At 39.3% G+C, this 25,887-nt stretch overlaps 1 protein-coding gene across 6 annotated transcripts in view; it reads right to left on the reverse strand.

Annotated features, from left to right (window-relative positions):
* The window catches only part of KIF1B (kinesin family member 1B), an 84,911-nt gene that overhangs the window by 24,002 nt on the left and 35,022 nt on the right, over positions 1–25,887 (reverse strand). For 3 of the 6 annotated variants that reach the window (XM_030463902.1, XM_030463901.1, XM_030463900.1), the window contains 12 exons: positions 25,609–25,688; positions 25,207–25,282; positions 22,201–22,280; positions 21,950–22,056; positions 21,364–21,447; positions 20,444–20,624; positions 19,956–20,028; positions 7,771–7,864; positions 7,227–7,375; positions 6,497–6,675; positions 5,506–5,643; positions 4,503–4,751 (listed from right to left, as the gene is read on the reverse strand). In XM_030463902.1, coding sequence (XP_030319762.1) covers positions 4,503–4,751; positions 5,506–5,643; positions 6,497–6,675; positions 7,227–7,375; positions 7,771–7,864; positions 19,956–20,028; positions 20,444–20,624; positions 21,364–21,447; positions 21,950–22,056; positions 22,201–22,280; positions 25,207–25,282; positions 25,609–25,688 — 1,490 coding nt within the window. Of the gene's footprint in view, positions 1–4,502; positions 4,752–5,505; positions 5,644–6,496; positions 6,676–7,226; positions 7,376–7,770; positions 7,865–10,963; positions 15,837–19,955; positions 20,029–20,443; positions 20,625–21,363; positions 21,448–21,949; positions 22,057–22,200; positions 22,281–25,206; positions 25,283–25,608; positions 25,689–25,887 lie in introns of those variants that run through there. The other 3 variants (XM_030463904.1, XM_030463903.1, XM_030463905.1) reach the window with 2 other exon arrangements.

Below are 25,887 nucleotides of genomic sequence, written 5' to 3' on the forward strand. Positions count from 1 at the left end.
CAATGCTTTTAACCAGAGTCCACTGGAGACACAGGGCTTGGATTAGTGAGTTACAAAACATGAAGGAGACCATTTAAGATGATGGATTCATAAAAGGTAATTTTAGATGCACGACAGTTGTAAATGGAGCTGTTAGGAAGATGGTAGAAGTTGACTGAGGAACTACTGGTTCTAAAGAATTGTTTAAATTTTCCACCCCATGGGAATAGCCTGAAATTAAAAGGGAATTGATCTACTGTGTTAGCACAGCCTCAAATGTTTTACTAAACATATAGAAACACTCTTTAAAACAGACTGACTGAATGTTTTCTCTCTTCTACATCCATTTGGTAACACTGTATACAGAGTAATCAGAAATCTCCAAGAATCCCTAAGCCATCTCTTAGGTTTCTTGGAAGATTCACTGAGTGTACAGATAGTGGAAGACTGACAGTCTTCACAGCTAAGTATCTTTAGGAGTACTATATTTATTTGTCTTTAAAAAAGTATAATTAAAAAACCTCTAACATGACCACAGTACTCCAGAGCAACCACTTATAAATTGCAGTTTATATCAGGAAATGCAGAATTTAGGCCAAGTTCTGGATGATTCTGCTAGACACTAACTTATAAAGTTACATATGAGCAGGATCTATTTTAGAACAGTAAGTTAACATGTTTTATCATACAGATATTTAATTACAATTTAACTAATGATATTAAATTATTTCACATTTTTTGCAATACATTGCAAAGTTCTTAAATCACCACACTTCCTTCTAATTAGCTTAGGCATAACTTTAAATGTTGAGAAGCCTAACAAGACAGGTGAAGAGAGAATGGCTCTCAACAAGGGGAAAAGAAATGGATTTATTTCTTAAGTGAGCTGTTATAGAGTTCAGAAGATTACTGAAATGCATGGAAGTTTTACCAATAATTTTAGCAGTCACAGAATTTAAAGTGACTCACCAATTATGTAGGTAATTATTATGAACTTATGCATATTAGATTATACTAAACACTGGTAATTTGTTTAACTGGATTTCCTTCTTGAAGTCCTTCTTATTAGTCTTTATTATTAAGTACAACTAGTGTCTCAGATTTATAACTATTATTGTTTAATATTCATAAGGAAAGCCCTGCATGACAAAAGAGGACTGATAGAGAAATAAAGATGTTCACTGCCTCTGTCTGGAGACATCTGTTGTAGAATTTGTTCCAGGAACACTGCAAGATTGATCCAAACTCAGTTCCCTGTGGCACAGCTAAGGACCAAAGTCAGAAAAGGAAAGAGTTTCTCCTTGGGTTCACATGCCTGCTCCCAGAATGAATGAACTCTCTTGAAATGACAAGGTAGTCAAACAAGTGTCAGTTGCAAACCAAAGAGACAAAAATAATACGACTGAAAAAAAATGAAGAGGTGACAAAATGCAATAGAGAATGATTAATAAGTTGATAAGGGTAGCAAAACAAAATATGAAGAAAACCATACAACAAAAGAATAACTTCAACATAACACTTGACTAAGATTAGGATCTAATTCCTTTTCAGTCTGCTCCAAAGCAAGGTAAGCACTGATAAAGCAGGGAAAGGGAGGAAAGACTAAATTTCAAGTCAGAAATTGGGAAACTCAATTCTTTTTTTTCCCATTTTCATTTTTAGCTTTGAAATTTCAGGTGGTGCTCATTTGAGAAAGCAGCATCCCACCATGAAAGGGTTGGACTCGATGATCTATGAGGTCCCTTCCAACCCAGCCAGTTCTATGATTCTATGATTCAATTCTATGAAACAGCTCTTTTATGGAGCAATATTGCCTTGCAGTGCTGTTCCATCTGCCTCATCCCAAATACCAAGCTAGGAGCAAATTAACTTTTTAGGTTATGCTCCTTCTCTTCCCACACACGGGAGGTCTCCCACTCCCCAAACATCCCCTATGCAAGTGTCCCCCTGCACCTTAGCCCAGCAGACTGAAAGGGGGTGCTGCATTAGCAGAAAGATTGGTGAGGTAAAATGGCATAGGCACAACAGAACTGGAAATGAAATTTAACAAACACAATTTAAAAAAAAAAAGCAAAACAGAACATCAAAACAAACCCAACAGAACTCAGAATGGTGACGCGGATTTTTAAAATAAACACATCAGTTCCAATTTGAAATTCAATATCCCACAGTCCTCTCCCACCTCCCTTAAAAATGTAAAAGATTCTATGAAAAAGAATCAGCCTAAAAGACAGCCAAGCATGCCAGAAGAGATGGCTAAAGGGACCAGCTCTTTTTTCCTTTTCTTTAAGAGTTATAGTACAAATAAAAGACAGCCACAGCACACAAAGAGTAAAAAAGAAATCCTGTGATGCCCGAGGAGTTGGATAGCTACATGAGCAACTTCTCATCCTCTCCTTTGTGACCTGGACTCATTATTGCTGATGAAATAAATAGTGCTCAAGAGAGTATCTACGTAGATGGACATCCCCTCTGACACTTGCAAGTCATGCTGCTCAAAAGTAGAATTCTCTTGCTGGAAGAAACTGAGGAAGCAAAACAGTTTCTACTCAGTGTTGCTAAAATAGACTCGCTGCTTTCTGCTGACAGAATTAGCACAATAGAACAGGAATAGAAACAGAAGAGAAACCAACAACTGGGAAAAAGTCATTCAGCTGTCTGCTCAGAGGTAACACAAGCCAGGTTTCATGCCTCAGCACAATTCACAACCCCAGAAGAGTTCCCCAGAATGTGCAGCCCAGGTGGCTCAGGCTGGGACCCAGAACTGCTGCAGCTTCATCTGCCTGGCTAGAGAGACAGAGTTTCTCTGTTCTTCTTCATACATGGAAATGGGAAGCAAGTTGTGTAATTGCCTGGAAGCATGATGTTATACACACTGTATTTGCTCAGCTTGTGTTGTGCTTCCTGAAGAGTTTGAAATGAACAGCTCAACTTTTTCCCAAGCACTGAAGGTCCAATTCTGAAGGAACACCCACAACAGAAGAATATGCCAAGTATGCCAGCACTGTCACAAGGAAGCAGCCCTAGCCACTGAGCCAGCACACAGATGCTTTAACTAGCTGACAGGTACTTCCAAACCAGTTAAACTGGCTTTCCCAAACTGACTCCTGTGGACCAGATTAACCTGAAAGAATTTAATTTTATAAAACACACTATCAGACATTCTGCACACAGGCACAAATTCACAGTGATCAAAGAGGACTCATGCAATTTCTTGAGCCTTTAGTAACTGTAATTTTCATTTCAAGACTACATCAAAGAAGCTCCAGGTTTCAATCATAGCTTGTAAATCGCTCCACTAAAGACAAAGAATGAGGTTAAACAATACAGCTAGACTCATCTAAAAGCTTGAGAAAAGACTGACAAATCAGTCCCTTGTTCTTACAAATAATGCAGTCAAGTTTCCTGGAGGAAACTGCAAAGAGATCCCACCTTCCTGACCATGAAGTCTTCTCTGCTTGCAGTCACAGAAAACAGTGAAGTTAAGCTCTGGTTCCTTCTCCTTTGTTCCTGCCTTCTGCTCACCCTCTCCTTTGGACAAGGTCTGTGGTAACCAGGTCCTTACTGTTTCAACAAGTAAATTTTCTTACAGAGTGACCAGATGAGAAAAAAAGCATAACTGGGGGAGTGGGAGCAGGAGAGAGGGGACCAAAGTCACTAAGTAAAATCTTCCTTGTTTCTTGTCACAAGTTACATGTTTAAGCAAGACTACTGGTGAAGAACCAGTGTAAAGCACTACATTTCTTAACTGCAACTTGCTGTCCTTAGGGTCTACACCACAGACTGAGGTCTGATAATGCCTTAATCATACCTAGATTAGTAAAACAGGTAATACCCTAAAATACACTAAGCAAACTTGTTTCAGATATCCAAGCACAGGGCCAAGGCACAGCACTGATAACCACCACCAGCCAGTGACTTTTAACAATGATGCCCTTTCACTGTGTAATACTTGCTACCAAAAGTCATACATAATCTGAGAATCATCTCAAAGAAAACTCTCTTCCTCATCCCCAAAGGGCCATTCTTCTTCCTCCTCATGCCATCTTTTCTCTTTAGATACAGAGGATGCTAAATGAATTTTTGGATTTATTGGATTTGACTTAGAAGACTTTGCACCATACTCTGAGATCCTCTTCTGTAGGAGAAAATTACATACTACAACACTATCTTAATGACCTTACAATAGCTAAATAGATCATTCTTATAAATAATGCTTCAGTACTGTAAATGACCAAAATCACAATAATTCTGTGTTGTGACAGTTAACTAGAAACAGAATTACATTTACTGTATTGTCACATCTGAGGGATATTTTTTCCATCATTATTTAGGTCTTTGTGGCCTCTGGCCTGGGGATTCAAACATCCACCTTAGACTCCACTCCTTCTCTGGCAATTCCCCTTTACCTATAGATATTTTGGCTGGCCTGACAGCTATTCTGTGCAGGACAAGGCAAAGCCATTGCAGCCTACAGCAAGAGCTGGTCCCTTTTTGGCCATTCTCACAGTAACCTCACCAACCTTCCCACTAAAATGAACCAAGGGGATCGGTCGTAAAACGGGTCGCGCCCATCATTGAAGAGGTCTGATCCCTCCTCAGTTCCCACGTCGGAGCCAGTGTCATCCACAAAGGCTTCATCATCAAAATCCTCCATCTCATCCTGCTGCTCATCAGCCAGCTCAGTGATGTCGGAGTCAGCCGTAGAGAAAGTGGGGGAGGGCGTGCGGTCAGCGAGGCGCTCATTGACACAGCCATGGAAAATGGGGGAGCTGGATATCAGTTAATGGAATAGGAATTAACAGAGGGAGAGAGGGGGGAGGGAAGGAAAGAAGAATGCTTCATTTTAGAGCTGTCTGGTGCCAGCAGCACAGAGAGCACCTGAGCAACAAAAGCAAAGGCTTCAAACCATCTGAACTGCAGAGAAACGTGAGGGGGTTGCTAACAAAGGTGGGGAAAGGAGCATCCTTGAACTGAACAGAAAGGAAATGAAAAAGGAACACAAACATGGTTGAACACCCAGATTTCAGAGCACAGCCATTTAACAGCTACAATTCTTCTTTCCAACAAGCAGAATTTTTGTAAATAATACTGTAAAGGTGCAGCTGACATCAGGAAACACTAAAGAATCCCATCAGATATTAGGTATTTTCAAAGAGTATAACCAAACCATTTAAACCACATCTGTAAGCAAAGGCTCTGGACCACTTTTCCCATCACTTTCCAGTGTTCTTCATATTCTCTGTTCCAGTGACATTAGATAGAACTCAGCTGGCTACCATTTAAAAAAAAAAAATCAACTAACAGCTTACTCAGTGTTCAGTCAAATCCAATTCTACAAGGTCTCACCAGAACTAGCAACATTCTGAAGAGCATTTTCTGCTCTTCACTGCCTACCAGAAATCCCTTCAGGACAACACACACAACTAACAATAGTGGCCATGCAGTTTATAACCACATAAGTCAAAGTTCATCCAGAACTGACAGAGTTACCAGTGTACCACAGCTGAAATTCTCACCACATACCTTCCAACCAGCTTGAACCAGTGAAAACGATCATAAAAGGGGTCGCTGCCTGTCATTGTGCTTTCACTCTCCTCCTGTGTGTTGGAGGCCATTTCCCCAGCTCTGTCATACATCTCACGCATCAGGTCCAGCCTCTGCCTGCACAAAAAAAAGCAGGATTGCAAAAATTAGGATAGAAAGCAAATAAAAAAAAAGCCTGGAACACGAACTGGAGTACACTGACTTCACCCACACCAACTTAAACATAGGAAAGGGAAATTAGAAAACAGTGGCAACTGTACCACTACATTCAGTACTTTACTAATTCTCTGGCACGTTAAGGACTCCTGGATACATTTGTAGGCTAAGGTCAGAGAAAAGAAAGAAGACAGAGGCCAAAAATCACAAACCACAAGACAAGGCCACTGGAGAAGCTTAAATAAATCTCCAATTTCATTTAAACATCTAAATAGTCTTCTTTTGCATCCTATTTTTGGCATATTTTCTGCTTCCTTATTTACTATAAGACAACGTTGCTGAGTAATATAGGCATTTTTTTTGCATTCCACTGAAGATATGTTGGCATTCTGACTCAAAATTAAACTAAATCTATTACTTTTCTTTCTTTATTTGTGTGTAGCTTCCACAGAAATACTCTCTTCTTTCTTTGAGCTTCTTATTATAAGTTACACCCTTTGCTACTAGGTTATATTAAAGCAGGTGACAAGGACACCTTTGCAGCAAAAGAATCATGAGAAAAAAATTTATTTCTAACAATACATTTTTTAAAAGTCTAAGCTGAAGCTACAAAAAGTAAATGTGGAGAGGAGGAAAGACACTGGAGAATAAAATAGAAAGCTGGTATTTAAAACACACCATGCTGTTTGAAAGTTGGCATTTGGGAGGCCACAGAGAGAAATAAGTACAACAGAGACTAAAGAGCAAGGGATGAAATTTCCCAGTGCAGCTCCTTGGATATAAGGCAGTTTGTTGTGCAGTTCTATTTACATACTTGAGTTTCTCTAAGGACCAGTAATGTGTTGCTCCATTCTTCAGATCCTGGACTTCCACAGCTACCACTGTCCTGGGGAAGGGTCTGTTGTCCCGGGGCTTCTCCAGCTCAGTGGGCAAAAGCTCTGGTGGCAGTGGTGAGTAGAGGGTGTCTGTCAGCAGGACAAACTGAAACTGCACCTGAATGGATAAAATAAAACTTAATTCAGTTCTAAAAAAGTCAGATTCTAGCACCACTTTCATCTCTTCAGAGATTCAGGTTTCTAGTATTTTTTTTTCCCTTTTTTTTTTTTAAAATGCCTCAAAATGGCACCATTTTCCAGCTGAATACACACATCTTGCCTTTATTGTCACAGCAGAGGGCTGGAAAGCTATAGATCTAGCACATCCTGCAGCACACACTTCTCTTGGGCAGATGAATGACCATATGAAGTTAAAAACAAAAAGGACAGACAGGGCCCTGGGGAGGTATGCAAGTGCATCTCTTTGTGATACTGACAGGAACAGCACAAGGGAAATAAAGAACATATCAACTATCTTTTTCTATAGTCTTCATTCAGCCAGAAGTCTCAATCAGACTCACAGTTTTCTGAACCCATTTTAAAGCCTCAACTAATAAGCAAGAGACACATAACTTCAAGACAAATAAAAAAGCTGAGCATTTGAAGCAGGCTTATACAGTCAAAACCAATGAGTCAGAAAATTCAAAAAGATATTCTGCATATCTCTACCTTTTTCTTTAACTCTACACTGATGGCATTGGCTTCTTTCAGATACACTGCATTTCCCCAGAGCTGGTCTCTCAGTGAAGTAAACTGGTGAAATTTCCACTTCCTGAAAGCCCATTGTGCAAGTTCATACTCGTGTCGTGTCCAGGGCACTAGAAAGAGGAAAAAAACCAGAGGAATAAAAGACTGTGGTTTCATCTCTAAACCATCTGCATTTTTATTATTCAGGGAGGAAAAACTGAATTCACATTTCCTCACTGCCAGCATTGGACCTATAGAGATTGAGTAAGGAGATTTAGAACAGAAAAAACCAAAATAAATGCTACTCCTGTTATTTGAAATCAGTTAACAATTATTAAAGCCAAAAGCTGAAATAGTGGAAGGAAAGCAACTATTATGGAAACAACAAACTCTGTCTATTGTCCAGAAATGGAGTTACACAGCATGAATTCTAAGAATTCCTGCCAAGGAAAGAAAAAGAAACTTTAAAATCAAAACAAGGAAAGAAAGGCAACACCATTATTTTGGCTTAAGCCAACAAACTCACCTTCCTCCTCCTCCTCTTCTTCCTCTGTTGTTTCAGCTGCCAAGGATCTTGTCTCTACCTGCTTCTGTAAGGCTTGCAGCTTACTCTCATAGTCCTGTGGGGAGAGAGGAGATAAAGTGTAGGAGGACAGACAAAAGCAGGGGGGGCAGGGAAGAAAGACTTAACACCTCAGAGGGAAGGACAGACACAAAGAACAAATATATAAAGACATTTTCATTAATGCTCAGAGCTCACATACCAACATCTATGGGTTTAGTATAATCTCTCCTTGAAAAGAGAAGACAGAGGCCAAGGCAACAGAGCTGGTTTTTAAAATCAGCAGATACACATGCTTATAGTGTTTGTAAGAAGAAAAGGTTTAGGATTTTTTTATATATATATTTTTTGCTTAAGACTGGCAAAGGGGGATTATTTGGGGCACCTGCTTGCTGCTTTCAGGGAGGTAGGAAAGAGGCAGAAATAGGGAAGAGTGTAAAAATAAATGTAAAAGGGAAGAATTATTCACCTCATTTTCTGAAACAGCACCACTGTTTTGATGCAAAAATAGGAATTTTGTATTGTAAGAAAAAAGACATTTTGCCTTCAGTCCTCTTGGGATTAAGTATCACTCTCTCACATGTGCATTTAATGTATCACAAGATGAAAAAAGTCATTGCCCTTTTAAGTGGGTGGAGAAGTTTGTGCAGAGGTTTCCTCACAAGAAGCACTTCACCAATACCTGCTGGTGTAAAAGCATTTTCTTCCTGTTCAGCACAGTAATGACTTGAAATAAATGCTACTAAGAGATAATCACCCTTTTATTATTCGCTGGTAAAACAAATACAAATTCAGTATATTTAGAACAGACACAGTCACTGGGATCCTGGTGCCAGAGCCTCCCTTGCTGTTGTAGTTTATTTTTTGAAGATACTCCTTTGGCAAGTATTACACAACTTAAACTGACTCCTTAAGAATTTTATACAAGGGTTACAACAACAAATCACTGAGAGTGTTACTGAATTCTTAAGGAGAATTCTTGAAACCACTCATCTTGTATTCCAACTTTGCCTCTTCCACAGTTTCAAGTCCTAAAATCCTTCTCCAACACCCTGTTTGCAGTAACCCATTCTTCAGCCCAACAGCTCCACAAGGAAAGCTTTACATTTTCCTCCCATTCCATTTAAGCACCATACCTACAGAGCTACATTACTTTGGTTTTGTACAGCAAGTAATGAAGTACTTAACACTGTCACAATGTGATAGCACCAAATGTAACCCAAAATCCCTTAGTGTTTGGATAGGAGATAAACCTGAAGTACATTCCTTTAAGTTTATAAGGAAGATTTCTTGAAGGCAGCATAAAAAAACCCAAACCAGCAGCTGAGCTCTTAGAACAACCAAAGTGCAGAATTTTCAGTATCATGAACTCAATACCTAAGGTCTTCAGGGAGAGAAAACTGACTTATTGAAGATACATGGGTTTTGTATGAAGACTGTAGTTTAATTTTCTAATTTCCCCTAAAGATTTTATTTAGCTAAAATGCCACTTCTTCATTTGTGTCAGCTCCATTCACTCCAAGATGGGCACATACTTACAGTATAAGGAAACCTTAGTAGAAAAAGAACTAAAGACAAACCAAACCATTTTGATATTCCTTTTGAAATTCTGAATGATTCACCAAAACCCTATTCTGGACTCAGTGAGGTGTTCTGACATGTATGGATGGCTCTGAAATACTCTCCATAATTTGTTAACATAAATAATTTGCACTCTCTCTGATCTTCTTCCCTCCATACATGTAGATGCTTATTACATTTGAAACCAATTTATTTCCCTGTCGACTGAAGTAGATAATTTGAGGGTGTGATTTTGAGTAGCTAGACTGTAGAAATGCAGAGCTCTTTGAGCAGTATTGAAGGAGAATCTTTGATGAGATTTTTTTTGGAGAAACTGGAAACTTGCTGAGGGAATGGTCAAAAATCAGGAGCATCCCACTGTGAAAAACCAACTTCCAGCATGAAAAACCCAGGCACATCAAGTTCATTGAAAGACCTGCTTCTTATCTTCTCTCTTTTCACACTTGTTAAGTGAATGTATCTTCTGTACACTTAATTACAGTGAGAAATAAACATTTAATATAAGCAGACACTTCTTATTGACTACACTATCATATATTACCTTAAAAACTATGTAAAAGAATTGGAGTTAAATTTCCCATTATGAAAACATTAAATAGGCATTGTTTCCCTAAGTAGAAAAACCCGACTAGAATTGCCTCCAGGCACTTGATACTGTGATAATACCCCAAAATAACTGGCACTGAGGAATAGGTAAAGGATGAATTTCAGGTTGGATCACACACTGACTGCACTGCTGAGAGATTGGTCAGCTCTCAAGATAAAGACTTCCAGATCTTATTAGTGGTAATACACACATAATTGTTACTACTGATGTAAAGGTGCCCAAACCACTAGAGAAATAAAAACCTGCATCTAGAACCTGCCCTGAAGGTCCATGCCCTGGACTCCCTGGAGCCCAGTGCTGTACAGCTTCAGCCTGGTTGATATTATCAGCTCCACAAATGGGAAGAACCTGAATTCAAAGTTTATAAACAAGTATATTTCCATGCCCATGGGAAATATCTAATGCCACGACAATGAAAGATTTTCTGAAAGCAGAAAAAAACCCAAAAAAACCCAAAAACCAAAAGCATCATACACTCAGATTAGGCCAAGCATTTTAAGACCAGACTGGACCAGCTTTTCAAGCAGAACATTGTACCATAACCTCTTAGATCTCCCTCCTGCATCTGAGGCAAAAAAAAAAGTCATTTTCCTTTGTCTTCAGTAAGCAAATAAATGGAGAACAGCCAGGTCCACAAAAAGTACTCCACAAACAGTATTTTCTTCCAGAATTTGGATAAACAGAAGATTGTAAAATGAAGAGCAGTATGGCTTGTAACCCCTCATGCTAGAAAAAGCCTTTTTTTTCCTTTCAAAAAAGCTACATGAGTGTAGATACACATCTGAGTAGGCTGCTTTTCATGTAGCAGCAGAAAAATCTGGGTGGGTTACAAAAATGAGACCAAGGAACAGTTAAAGAAACATTTAAACTCTACTAGAACAATACCAACCCCGAGACAAAAAAAAAAATAAAATCAGGACAAGCCTGAAATCAAATTTCATTTCCATTTCACTGAGACAACTCTGACACTTACAAGAGTATTTCATCGTTTATTGAAAGAGCACTTGTTACAATACAAACCAGTTCTGCTTTTCACAAGGCAGATGTTTGCTCTTAAAACAATCCAAAACTTGTTTGTTTTTTTTTTTATTAAACAATGGACTGATCTGAAAATCCCATTTAATTCAAAGGCAGCTCACTGCTTTCTTTACAGTACAAATAGGTACACAGCATAGGTTTCTCAGGTTGCAGCTCCTGAAGTGGTTGAGTGGGAAGTATCCGAGTCAAATTTCAACATATAAAGGATAAAGAATAAAATTTCAACATAGAAAGGATAAAGGACAAACAGTGAGGGAGATACTGGAACTATGCTGAATGTACTGATAAAAACAGCATCCTCAAATTTGACAGATCCCTAAAATCAGATTGCTTGAGAAAGGATGTTGAAGTCAATCAGAGGAGCGTTAGTGTCATGCGTTCCCCCCCACCCCATTCCCCCAAATCCTCATGTCCCAAGTGAGATCTAAAGGATATCCAAGAAACTAAGGCACAGGTGGATCCAAGGCAGCTGACAAAGCACCCAGCACATCAGCACTTAGTGGCAGGTTAGCTTCCTGAAACAGCACTCCCATCAGGGGTGCCTCATCTCCAGTAACCTGAAAGCCCTTCCACATTCCACACAGCTCCTCGGGAAGCAGCTCTGTTCCTGCTCATTAGCTCCACTAATCCAGGATTTGGAGTGAGAGGTGTGCATCCTTCTGAAAACTGCAAGGAGATCCACAGGTTCTCACCCTGCTTCTCTAATCAGATGAGGCACTGCACTGTGACTACCATTCAGTCCTTAAAGTGGGACATTATTTTTATAGGACTTGGTGGGATTTTTTTTCCTGTTTCATTCTTTTTTTTCAGAAGTTTCATTTCTGTAATATCCTCCTAAAAGCTAGAAAAAAAAAAAAAAGCTGCTTCCTCTGAGCAGACTGGACTCCATGTTGACACTCACTATCCTTTTTCTTTTTTGTCAAATCATCCAACAACAACAGAATAAGCAGAGTTGTTTCTCTAGTGCTGAACTAAAACAGTGGGGTAAGACAGACTGTTCTTAGTGTTGAACTTACTGTTCATCATCATTACCACCACCCAGGCATTTCCAGATATTTGTTCTCTGGTTTTTAAGCTGAAATAAGTTGGCAATTTATTTTTTTTTTCTTTTTAGTGTCTAGCATTAAAAGATCAAGTAGCAGGAATTTTTAATCTCATGTCAGTACACACAGCTGCATGGGCACGTGGTGATTTCACACAGGCAGCCACAATCCTCAACCAAAATGGGACAGAAGATAAAACAGGTTTGGTCTTCTCTCACCACCTATCCCATGCAATCTGTTTGGCTCACATATTCCTACAGATCTGAGAGGAATTTCCCAAACGTGCATTTTTAAGAGAGTCCAAGCCTTTTTGAGGATGTGAAAGAACTCATTACTCTTGATATGCACAAAACCAAAGTGCAGTACACTACTAAAAAAGAATTCTACAATAAAGGCAACAGCAAAATATTATTTGCAGCCCAAAACTCATTTTGCAATTCTGACTCAAGCTCAAAAAAAAGTATTGCTCATCTACAAGGCTTCTCTTCTTGAAGAATCAAGACATTTTTGGACATGATGCTTTATTTCCTTCCTTCAAGTGTGTGTGTTTGGGGCAGTAGGACAGGAGACACTAATAAGATGGAAAGTAAGCTTGAGGCACTTCCTACTCATCTACAGCTATGCTGAAACACACAGAAGTAACAATTACCTGTAGAGTTTATATTTTATCAAAAAATAAGCAACCTCAAGTAAATTAAGGATATTTTTGCAAAGCAGCACAAACCATTTAACTGTACAGATACACTGCAAGGTGGACCTATCTTACCAGATATGGTTTAGGGGTTTTGTTTTTGAAATTGCATTCAAGCTAAATTTAAATAAACCTTCCAAGCTTTTGATTGGCTTACCCTTAACTCCACAGATTTTTTAACATTTTGTTTTGCACTCAGAAACAAACTCGGACAGAAAAACTTCTATAATTAAAATGAGGACTTTCCAATTGAGATAAAACTCATTAAGCCTATTATTCAATCAATAGATTTTTGGTGTTTTGTTTACTCAATCTGAAGCAGGGATTGCAAGCAGCTGTTTCATCACCTGCCAGCACAGACCTCTTCAGATCAAAACAGGTAATAGGAAAATTTAACTTGCCTACTGGGTGTGACAAGAAGGTAAAGGAATCTTATCCTCCTAGTGACCTTCTCCTTTATTAAACAAGCCTTGAAACAAGGGTTTAATCCAAAATCAGAGGCACTAACATGAGGTATCACATTAATATTGAACAGTTCCATTCTCCTGTCTTCGAGGAGAATTCAGGCAATTTGAAGTAGCAATCTATAAATCTTCACAAGAATAAGTATTTCAAGAATATCTCCCAGACTCATGCCTGAGAAAGCTGAAAATATAAAAAGAATTAGCTTTGAGGCTTCTTCCTGCACCAGTGTTGAAAAATTCTACTTCCTTTCCACAGTCTCTGTATCATAATTAAAACCTACTACATTTAGAGATACAGTGGGAATTAGAAAAGCCTTCTTTCAAAAGTATTGGTTTATCAATATATATAAATTCTGATATAAAGTTCCATTCAGGCAGGTTTAACTGTCACAGCAATTTCATTCCAATAATTATGAACTTAAGTGGAAGGAGAAAAGATCTCCTGTGTAGGGAGTAGGACTGTTGTGACTCAACAGGTCTTCCTAATTTATCTATTAAAAAAGCCACATATCTTGTCAGCCAACAACTTTTGTTTTATAAATTATTATTATTTAGAATTTGAGTTTAGAGCAGAAAACTTTGTTCTGAAAAGCCAAATCAATTTAAAAACAGATGGTCAGTTTCCTTATTGCTAAGAAAAAGGTCACAAGAAACATTCAATGCTATAAACTAAGTTTCTGTTTTGATTGTCTATATAAATCACAGGAGGAAGGCAGCACTTTGTAAGTTCTAGACAATTATTTTCAGCATTAGAAAAATACTCCAAGACACACACACACACACACAAAAAAAAACCAACCCTGGCAATTGAGCTAAGCAGGGAAGTTCTCCCCTCCACCTCCCTTTCTGCAAGTCTTCTACTCTATGAATAAAGTTCTTTTTCAGAATGTTCTTCCAATCAATGTTGTTAAAACTGCAAGGAAAGTCACATGCAAACTGAATGGGCTGCAGGGCCAGTACCTTGTCTTTGTGTCGTCTCACTCAAGTTCTACCTGGCCAAACAAAACCCAAGACATTAGCAAAGCCAATCCTGGCTGGACCTTAATAATGAGCCAGAATTGCCCCTGCTCCCCTCCTCCCCCAGACTGCTCTTGGCCAACTGATCATACAGTGGTTTCTCTGCCCGTTTTGAGGTTGGGTGCCGAGAACTGGCGCCTCATCCGTGGGGGTGTCACAAACTGGTGATAGTGGTTGGGTCGATCAGTCTGTTTGGGGTTGCTTGAGGTGCCCTCTGCACTGCCTCCCCCAGGCTGGCTGCAGTAAGGCTGGCGGTGCTGGTGGATGTGGCGTTTTTGCTGGAAAGTCTGGAGGTCTGGATTCTGCTGCCCGCCGTAGGAGTGCAGCGACTCGGAGGAGCCCGACGCCTGACGCCTCAAGCCTTTCTGAGAGCCATTATTGAGAGAATTGCTCCTCCAGCGCAGCTGGGGTGAAGGCTGCTGCTGGCTGCTGGGCTGGGGCTGGGTGTTTAACTGCTGCCTGTTGATCTGGATGTTATCTTGGTTCCTCTGGGGGCCATAAAGATTCCACAGCTGCTGAGGGTCTTTAGAAGCAGCTCGGCTTTCTTTCTCTTTGTTTTCCTCTTTGTTCTTATCATCTTCCTTTGGAATTCTAACCTCTATAACTTCATCTTCTGTGATAATGATATGGGTGCCCGGGCTCCAGGAGTTCCTATGTTTGGGATTGCTCTTGAAAGGGAAGCGGGGCTTGCGATTCTCCGGCGGGATGAAGCGGTGAGGCATGTTTTGCCGGCGAAGCTGTTTTGCTATTTCCTGCTGCTGCAGATTTTTAAATCGAATCTGTTCTTGCCTCATCCAGCGTAACCGCCCCCGTCTGAAAGCTGGATCACCTGCCATTAACTGAGAAACACGCTCCTCTTTAGCCAGATCATCATTGTCACTTCTTTTTGAGTCACCCGCGGGCCTCTTATCCACATCCACCACGCCGGCAGAGTTGGGAGACTTGGCGTGAGCTGTGGTTGACTGAGCTTTCTCTGGAGACCCTATGAGAGGTAAAACTTTCTCCATTTTTAGCATCTTATTCCTAAGAACTTTTATCTCTTCATCCTTCATGTTGTTCTGCTTCTTCACTTCTTGCAAGATATCTTCCAACTTGTCTATGTGCACTTTGAGGTCATCCACATCAGTTATCCCTTTCCCGTTGGCCATCACATCTTCAATTTTCTCATCTCCAACTCCTACTGTATCCCAGACATCCCGAGCCACAGCTCGCCAGGATTCACGCTCATTGGGATCTTTTTTCCCATACATGGCACAAAGCTCTTTCATTTTAACAATGGCCAGAGCCTCAATCTCCTGCCTAGTGTGCCTGAAGTCATTGAGGGCTACCTCATAGCAAATCTCTTTCACAGCCTGAATCTTTAAGTCTGAGATGGTAACCCACTTGGAGTCTTTGCTAAGGCGTCGGCGTTGGGGTATCTGGTACATTTTAATAGGCTCTCGTTTCTTCCCACTGCTGGGGAGGCCACACTTTTTTACAATGGTTTGGAGCTTGCTGGGGGGCAGCTTCTCTCTCAGGGAAGTGATCAGTCTCCAACTCTCCTCACACGATCTCTTGTCCGAATCATCCCCACTATCAGAGTCTGCATCCTTTGGAAAAACAAAAATCAAGAAGTGGCCCCAAAATAACCAAAATTAAAATTGTAAGAAAATGGAAAAGCTAAACAAGAAGTAGCAGGCAAAGAAAACTAAATCAAAACAGAACAAGTGATAAGGAAGTCCCTGAAGACTGAGGGTTAGGACATTGAAATGTATCTTCCAGAGTCATGGACTGTCAAAATTGGAGCTCTTCACTACATTAAGATTTACATTTTATTTTAAAAGTCTTGTCATCTCAAAATAGCAGATAATCTAAATTCCTCCCTCCCAGTCCTTTCCAAAAATCTTTAAACAGATCAAGTAAAACCAAGTTCCTGATTAAACCAAAAAAAAACCTCAAATCCAAGTGTAAACTGCACTTTACACATGCTACAGAGACATGCAAATTCCCGCCACACACTTTTGCCTTGGTGACTGCTGTTGCTTCTTTCAGCAAATCCTCCCCAGGTAGGTGAGCACAGCAGCCATCAGAGAAGATGTCATGAGCAGCCAGAGTAAGTCGGGTTAACACTGGTTAGTAACGTTGCACGTGGTTGCAGGGATGCTCAAGTTTAGAATCCACTTCACTACAATAGCAGCCAGAGAAGTGTTAGACCATAAGAAAAAATGAAACAGAAGCAGCCGAAAGGTTCAATGTTAAAAGGACTGTAAGTGCCACTATGACAGGTGAAGACAGTGGTTCATATTCCAAGACTTGCTACAAGCTAAGAGGATATCCAGAACCAGAGTTTCAGAGGTGGGTTGTCGTTTGTTTTGGGTTTTTTCCCATTTGTCACCTTGTTTCTTAGTTTAAAGGAAAAAAAACCATTAATAATCTTGCTTGTCCGAAGAAGGAGTTTCAGAAGAATGGAGCAGTTACAATTTTGTTTTGTTTTAATACAAATTCTCTATTTGATATCCTCCATTTGTCCTCTTCTCAAACCCTAGAGCTTCCACACACTTGCTAAAAGTTATGCATGTTTTGCTTCTTCATTAACAGGTTTTCCACCTTTTGCTAAATGACTTTCAATGAGCAGTGCTTCAGGTTTCCATACACTAGGAAAGTCTGTTCAGGTGTACTGCCACCAGAAGGTAAGGATACCCATTACTGCCTACTGCAACCAGCAATTAAAGTCAGACTACTTTTCTTGAAAGGAATATTAATTTAAAACATCTCCTTAACAAACAAAAAGTTGTCTGTATTACTATGATCCAAACATCAATAAAACCCAGCAGTCAGTCTCTAGTGAACCTCTGACTAAGGTACTTATTTTTCACCTAGAGAATTATAACACATGAGAGATCAAGAAGAGGAACAGCCAACTATGCTAAAAACCAAAGGAAAGCCAGGCCACTGACTCAGAACAGCACGTTCCTTAACTTAAGGCTTCGGGTAGAAGACCACGAAGAATGGGGAATACAATATCATCTGCTTTAGGAATGATAGAAGGAAGTTAAAAAAAATAGTTCTGCCCTCTGGTCAACAAGCTCCATGGCCTAAGAGTCACATTATTTGAGCTTCTTGTGACCTTCTGTATGTTTAAATACTGAAGAATAGCACTAGGCCAAAATATAAGCAAAACACTGGTTTAGAAACAGATCAGCTACTAAGAAATTTCATATTGTGTGGAAACAAGAGATGCCCTAGAGGAAGACAATCTACAGGCTACACACTCAAGGTTACATCAGAAAGGCAAGACACAAACTACTCAAACATTAAGTCACAAGTTCCACAGGATTATTCTTAGAGGTTACAAAAAAACCATATTACTACTTATGGGTAAAGTATGTCTTGTGTATAAAAAGCTGATTCAGAGATATGATGTGGTCCTTGCCCTGTGTGCACTGAGGTGACAAGAAGACCAATGAACACAGGCAAATACCCACATTCCAGTAGCAAGTGGTCACTGCAAAGGCACTATGACCAAGAAAACCAGGTAGATAATTTTTAGGTCTGTTAAATAAATTTTCACCTTCAATTTTGTAAAATGGAAAACAATTATTTCTATTCCCTAGGAGCACTAACAAGGCAAATTTATATTAGTTGTAAATTTGGGGGGACAAGAGCTATTATTAATCTTTTTTGTATAGCACATCTAACAAATAAATACCCAAATTGGTTGGAATCTCAGCACAAAACCAAAACAATCTGATAAAGAGATTAGCACTCATGTCCAAAGATTATACTCCAGCTTAGAACAAGGATATTTCTATTTCAATATCAATTTTACATAGCAGTAAGTTAGAGAACCTGATGATGCAGAGAGCTATCACAGTGCAAATACTTCTGAGGTGCAAAGACTGAAATGCATTCCTAAGTTTCCCAGTCATTATTTGGCTACTTTTGAACACATGCATTAATCCTTTCCAGTCCAGACTCTGCACACAGTGGCACACAAATGCTGGGATGTGTCAAGAAGTTTTGCTGCCACCTGAAATCTTCTAACTAAGCATTGTGATAAGCAGGATACTGCTTAACAGAGCAATGATCTCTCTTGATACAAGCAGCTGGGAAAGGTGTCCTTCAGGAACTACACTGGTAATGGATGTAGGGTAGGATTTCACTTTGGTCCACTAATTGAAATGAGCAAGAAGAAAACAAGCTAAAAGAAATCAGCAAACTTATTACAGTATTAAACAATGTGCTATCTAAAGAACCTTCCCTTAATCTTAAGGATATGGGGAAACAAATTCCCTTCACAGCTCTTTTTACAAACACAGCCTTACTTGAAGCAGCTCCCAATTCTCACATCTTTAATTCATACAATAGCTCAGCTTATGCCTGTCAGCTAAATTTAATGAAGGGAATTCCACTGCTTACATCTCCTTTGACACATAGCCAAAGCTTACTTGACTCAAACTATTTTTCTTCTCATATTAAACTGATTTTTGCTGTACCACTTTCCAGCTACACAGATTTTAACCATAGAATTGCAGATGTTACAACAGTCCAATCTTGTCATATGCTAACTTCCTTTCTGAACTAAGTCTTGCTTTTGTTCAAAGCCTCCAACCACTCCTCTTCATCCAACAAATTAGTCCCCTTGTGATGACATGATTAGAGATGCAGAAATCTAAGTATATTTCATAAAAAATCATAAAATTCCATAAAATATGTAGCTTATACTTTTGGAAGCCACAGTACTTTGCTCCCTTCTGCTTTTGGGAGAAGGAGATCTTTGCAGTTTAAAACCCAGTATAAATTTAACCCACAGTTTTCAGTGGTCTCACACTAATAACTGTAAATAAATCAAGCAGGATTTTGAATTTATTAGAATTCAAGCTCAATTACATTTGTACTCTGGCTAAAAGACAACCCAGTATCGTTCAAGCTGAATCAGGAGAGTCAGGTTTCTGAAAAAAAATGACCTTTCATTTTTGGGCTTGGTCTTGTTCTTAAATTTGACAGTGTGCTTGAAGACTGCCTGCTTTTCCATTTGTAATACACTTCAGAAAATATTTGTTGTGAGAAGACTGAAGTCTTCCTGTACCAGAGTCAATTTAGCAGACTTCCTATTTAAGAAATAGGTGGAATGGTGGAATTCCCATTGTTCTGAATAAGTTAACACTCCCTTTTGCACACTGCTTCCTAGAAATAACCCCACCATCAGCATGTGCACCAATAAGACCCTTACAAGGAACTCCATGCAGGGGAGGGAGAAGGGTTAAAACATGCACAATGCAGCAACATTTTCAGATATCATTCATAAAAGTCAACCTAGCATATCAGTGTTCTAGAGATCTCTTTGGCAGCACAAAATTAGTGTGTTCTGGTGATCTAAGACAAAAATAAAGGCTAACATCCCAAGAAGTAGTTGTTTAGATGACTGAGAAGGAACTTCAAAAAACACAGAGCATAAAAATGCCCTTCCTTCAGGTTAAGTTGCAAGAAATTCAGCCTGTCCCAACATGAACTGATCAAAGCCACTGGATTGTCAAATACAATCTCTGAATTAACATGAAGGAGCTCACTCACACTGATAATAATTCACTGTAGAGACACAGTATTTGAAATTAAGGGGAAACTGCATTGTGCAGACAACCCAAGCAGGTTTCCTAAACTTTCAGATAAGCAAGGACAGGAATTACTGTTTGCCAAAGGTATAGTTAATCTGGAGTAAGGACACATACCAGCCTTTGCTGCTCCAACAAGAGGTCAGCTTCCTCCTTCTCCTTCTTATACAAAATCTCCATTTCTTGCAGTCTGAAGAGGAACAAAAGCACAGAAATAGCCAAAGAGATCAGTATTTTTCTGTTGGTTTTACTCTACACACCGATTCCACTGAATTTCAGTGAAAAGAGTAAAAGTCATTGTACTAGAAAGTAACTATTATTTGTCTATTATGGTCCTATAGAAGTGAAACTTCCTCTAGAATGCAGTTCAAGCTCTTCACCAAAAGATCTACAGGGTTAATGACAGATGCTTATTTGTGATTTTTAAGGAGGTAGAGCACCAAAACATTTAAGTAATATAATGAGGAAGCTCTCTGAACTTTTCTAATAGGTAGCAGAGATGCTGTGTGGCAGAACCTAGCTTTAGGCTTTGCACAGACACCACCCAAATAATCTACAGCTGCAGACTCCTTGCTTCAGGTAGAAATTTTGAGTTATTATGTTACCTTTTCTCCATCTCCTGCTTCATGTCAATGCCCTGCTTCTCCAGAAGCTCCCTCTGAGCAAATGTCCAGTCAACTGGCTCAGAAGGAGTCTCAGCTGATGGTGTTTTCTCTCTTTCTGCTCGTGCTTGCTCTGGATGATTGAATCTGAAGACATGATTTTTACCCATGATGATACGATTTCCTAAAAAGAGAAGAGAAGGAACTCTCAGGTAAGGATGGTCATGGTATTCACTATGAAACATGCAGGCACTAAGCAGCAAAAACTTGTGCTGAAATCTGTACACTTCATTGCATGACAATGCTCACTTTGAACTTGGTGCAAATAATTCAGAAATGGTATTTTTGGTTGGTTTGTTTTTTTGTTGTTTGCTTGGTTGTTTGTTTGTTTACCAGTACAAAAACAGGGGAGGGACAAAGAAAGCATTGTAACTTGAAAGAGACAGGTTAAGACCCATAACTCAAGGATGTCAGTCCCTCCTTTCTAATTCTTCCCCTATGTGCCTTTCTAGAGAAATGTAGGAGACTGGGTGGGAAATCTAATGAGAGCAAAGAGAAGCTGTTTTACTCCTGTAGAGGCTCAGATCTTGGCTTTGCCAGGGAACTGGGAATTTTCCATCAGCAACTGGCAGTCTGTCTGCTCTGTCTCACTGAGACTGCCAAGGGCAATAGGCTTGGGTAAGAATGTGTTTGAATAATATCAGAGTAAGCAAAAGGACAAGCAGGATGCTGCACTGCAGCGAACATTTAAGTGCACTTACAACTAGTGCAGCAAAGACTGGAAGAAAACAAAAATGCTGCCAAGAGAATGGTGCCAATTTCCCTTCAAAAGCAAAAAAGGTAACACTGCTGTTTCTAACAGCACTCAGCATTCTCTACATATGATGCCAATAATTCTTCAACAGAGTTCTAACACTTCTTACCTGAGCGCAGCTGCACGGGCTGCACAACTCTCTTGCCATTAACGTAGGTTTCTGATCGTTCACAAGGTTCCAAAGTAACAATAACTATGAGGAAAACAACATTGACAAATGAGGCTTTAGAGAGGATTGTACAGAAACAGAAGTGTGCAAACCCTAGAGGTCTCTCATTTCCTGCCTATCTTCCTACTAACATCCAGAAAAAAGCTAGAAGTGAATCACTCCTTGGTACCACGCGTGTTAAAAATGAAATAAAAGGCCCAGGAGAAAATCAATTTGATTTCTACTACTGACATCTTCATATTGGATTAGGAAATTTGATTTTTTCTGCTTAGATTTTCATGTTTATAGTTAACCAAGATCAAAACCTAACTCATATTGACTGCAGCCTGCAATTTGAAGCTATTACCACTTGAAAAAAAAATTATTTTCTTCCCCTAAGACTCAAGAAAACAGCAAGTGGAAGCTGATGGTTTTCTTTAGGTAAGAGAACCTCTCAAACTCTCAAACCAACTGTTTCCCTGGCCAACTCTCAAGTGAGAAGTGAAGGATTCATCAGCACTTAGGTAGAAGCAGCAGGGTTTTTTACCTTCACCATTATTGTTCCTCTCACTCCGAAAGATACAGTGCTCTTCTTTGATATGAGCCCCACTCAATACAATGTCTTGTCTTCTCTCAGCATCAGCCTGGCCAACCCTGATTGAACAGAAAACATTTCAAGAGTAAATCAGACACCTTCTTGAGTAGCCCAGGGCACAGTTGTTTCAACTCAGAATGTCTCCAGCATGGGGGTTTAAGCAAGCAAAGAAGATGTGTGAGTACATTAGCACCAATCCTCACCTGGTAATGCCATCTTTGATGTAGTAAAGCAGACATTCAGACATGAGTGGATCTTCATTAAGGTTTACAAGATGTGGAGTCTAAAAGGGGAAAAAAAAGACAAGTTAATTAAGAACTGAGGATCTACTTTCAGGCTCTGCCCACAGCTGTGGAGGATGAACAGTAATCCAGCAGTTTTGCTCTGCATATTGAGGTTATTCCATAGTGCATTTTATCAAATGTAACCTCTTGCAGTACTGAGGAACAAAGTAGCAGGAAAAGTACAGCTCAAATTGCTTAGTTTTCTGAAATATCCATGAATAGAAGGAATAAAGGCTTCAGCTGGGGAAAAATAAGACTTATTGTAAAGTTGCTGTAAGCTTTGATAAGGGAACTCCAACAGCAGAAAAGCTTCAGTAAAGTTTTGAAACTGAATCAACCTTGTTTTTTCTTGGGCAATACAGGTCAGGTGATCATTTGGCAGTCTGTTCATGTGAAAAGTCAAATCTAAAACTACCAACATTCTCTGATACAAACAGCTAAAAAACTCTTTATCTAAAATGCTTCTAATTTTAAATCCACTACAGGTGGTAAACAAACCTTCTTTGGTGAAAAAACCCCATTGGAATCAGCAAACAAGTCACAAGGCCTTGGTGTGAAAATCTAGCCAGTGAGATAGCAGTAAGCACAAGCACAAAAGAAAATGCAAAAATGGTTAAAGAAAATGAAAGAGGATGAAAAAAGAGAATCAAAACTATTGATAAGCATCTTTGCTACCCTCAAATAGAATAAATTTAGCAAAAGGCAATAACTATGGCTAAGATTCCTCTGGAACATTGCTTCTATCAACATAATCTAGCTGCAACAGAGTTCATTTAAGAGAGATGTTAACAGCACTCAGCTTACAGAAGCTCAAAAAGTACTGCATGTTCTCATGAAACTGGTCTTTGAATGATGAAGTCTGATTGTCCATTGCCCAAAGGGAGACTTAACTATAAAGACAGAAAGGATGAAAAAAAACAAGACACCTTTTTCAGCCCTAAAAATATACAGGGCACCCAAAACCCCAGCTGAAGGTGTCTCATGATTTCATCACTATTCATCTCATTCAGATCAATATTTGGGGCTGAACAAAGCTCTTAAAATCAAGAGAAAGCTGCAGATAAATTAAATCCCAGACACCAGTATGACTACTTCCAGTTGAATACTTTGAAAATCATGCTGTAACCCACACATCCATGTTTTAGCATCCAAATTCATTTAGATGTTAAATCAAAGTCTGAATGGGTCTTTTACAGGCAATAGAGTTTTGTAAGAAATAAAGCTCAACAACTTGAAAGATAATGCTAACAAAACCAACTATTCACCCATTCTGAGATCTATTATTCATCCACAGACAGTCCTGTCTGCAGCTTTCTTCTGTACAGCATTGCTCAAGCATGAGCTGAAGGATTTTCCCTGCTCCCATCTTTGACAACAGCACAAATAATGAAATTTCCACCATCTATTTCAAGGAGCTTCCTGTCATCAAAGGCACAACCCGTAGAAAGAGCAATGATTGCACCTTTTAATTTGGGAAGTGGGCAAAATACACCTTACAAAGTTCAATTTGCAACTCAGCTGGTAAAAACACAGTGCTGTCCTAGTAGCATATGATTAGGTTTATGCTGATACCTCAGAAGCATTAAGTCTGTATAAAAAAACCTCCAAATTTGCTCTCTACAACTAAATTTCTACGACAACAGCCACAGTTACTAGAAGGATAAACTAAAACTGAAGTGCAAGGGCAGCAAGGAAAACAGAAGCAGACTTGACTAGGTCAGGAGTTTTACTTCTCCCAATCAATCCTATATGGATAAAATTAAATACTATCTATTACTAAAGCAGCTACCTAATCCAGGCTGCACTTATACACAAACCTGATCAGCTGAAAATGCACTGAAAGAGTCATCAAAGAGAGCTGAGGGCCTCTGAGGGAAAATCTAAAAGGAGATGAGGATCCATAACATAAAAGAAAAATGTAAAGAACACTCAACAAATGAGCTCTTCACAAACCTGGGGCACTTCAGTTGATATCAAAAGCAAACCAGAGTTCCACCTGCTCCAAACAAACCAGTCTAACACCACTTTGAATGATGGGTTAAACAATTTAACCAATTCTGATGGCCTATATTTCTGTATAATGTCTTCAGCTGGGTTCCTAGCTAAACCTCAGATCATTTGCTGCACAATTGCATAAGCAAGTTTGAGGCTAAATACCCTGTGCTCCTTGTTCAAAGATTCTTGAGACAAAAGTACCTTCTTTTCCTTGTTGTTCTTCAATAGTTCTGCTTTCACCCAATAGATAGCTTTCCCACTAACTTATTTTATATTTATATCACTGATTTATACCCTTTTTCTACACAGCTCTGCTACTTTCAAGTTTCAAAAAACAGAACTCCTGTCATGCACTGGAAGAAATATTTCCCTGCATTGCCTGTGTTCAGTGTTCATGAGATTACAACTCCTTTTTCCTCTTGGAAGAAACAAACTGGAGGAAGAGCATCTAAAAAAGACCTCAGATTTTCCTGGGTATCTCAAAGAAGAGAAGGTAGAAGATACATGAAGGTGACACACAGCTGCTCCACAAAATGGCAACAACAATCCATGAGGCAGCATTTCTGAGCTGGTGCTGAATTAACAGCTGTGCAAAGAGCTACAGACACTTTTGAAGCACAGATTTCTTTAAAGGAAAGGTACAAAAAAGGTCAACTTCTGTGATGTCAGAAGGCTCTCTATGAAATTTTCATGCTGCTCTTATTTCATCACTGTATTACACTAGGATGTGCTTCCCTAATATAGCAACCAACAGAAGCTACCACAGGCAATTATTTCTGCAGGTCCCTAAAAGCATGAAGTGCTATGCTGCATCACTTGTATGAGACAGTGTCCAGCTTCATTATTATGGGCAAAATAATCCTTAGATGTATTTTGGTATTTTCTAACACTAAAGCTAGAGATTCTGCAATAGTTACCAATTTTTCCTACCTTTTTAGGTGAGAAGACTCCCAGTGTCCCTCCATCCTCTCGAATGGCAACTCCCATTTCTGCCAACAATGCCTCCCTGAGAGATAAAAGCAGGATATGACCATATTTTAGGCTTCTTAAGCAAAAAAAGGTTTAATGAAAGTCATGTAATGATACACATTAGATTGCCAAGCAGCCTGTCCACAGACCATGCAAGCCAGGACAGACAGCACCTCACAAGACACATGGCAAGTTTCTAAACTTTAGTCCAAGAATTTATACATAAAACTTAGAGGTCAGCAGAATTATCACCAAGAGCTATTCTGCTGTTCCATTGCTTTGGAATATGGTACTATTCTCTATTTTCCACAGTCCTCCATTTTCTAGAGACCATTCACATCTACAGAACTTCTAACTCCTGACCTTTCCATCCTAATGGCTTCAGTTTTCCTCAGCTTTTCTTCCCATGTTTCATTCAGCTCAGCAATGATCTTCTCAGATTCCTGCATGAAAATCCCAGAAGCTGTTTTACAATTCTTATCAAAGTTCTTTACATAATACACAAAGCAATTAAAGTTTGTGCTCAGTTCTAGACCTCAAATTAATTTTGGTTATAAAAAGTACTCTCTGCACTTCAAAACTCAAGTTCTCTTCCTTAATTTTTAAAAGGGCCAATTGCCCAAAGGCAATCTCTGAAGAAAA

This window comes from Calypte anna, chromosome 21 (assembly GCF_003957555.1).
Source record: "Calypte anna isolate BGI_N300 chromosome 21, bCalAnn1_v1.p, whole genome shotgun sequence".
NCBI lineage: Eukaryota > Metazoa > Chordata > Aves > Apodiformes > Trochilidae > Calypte > Calypte anna.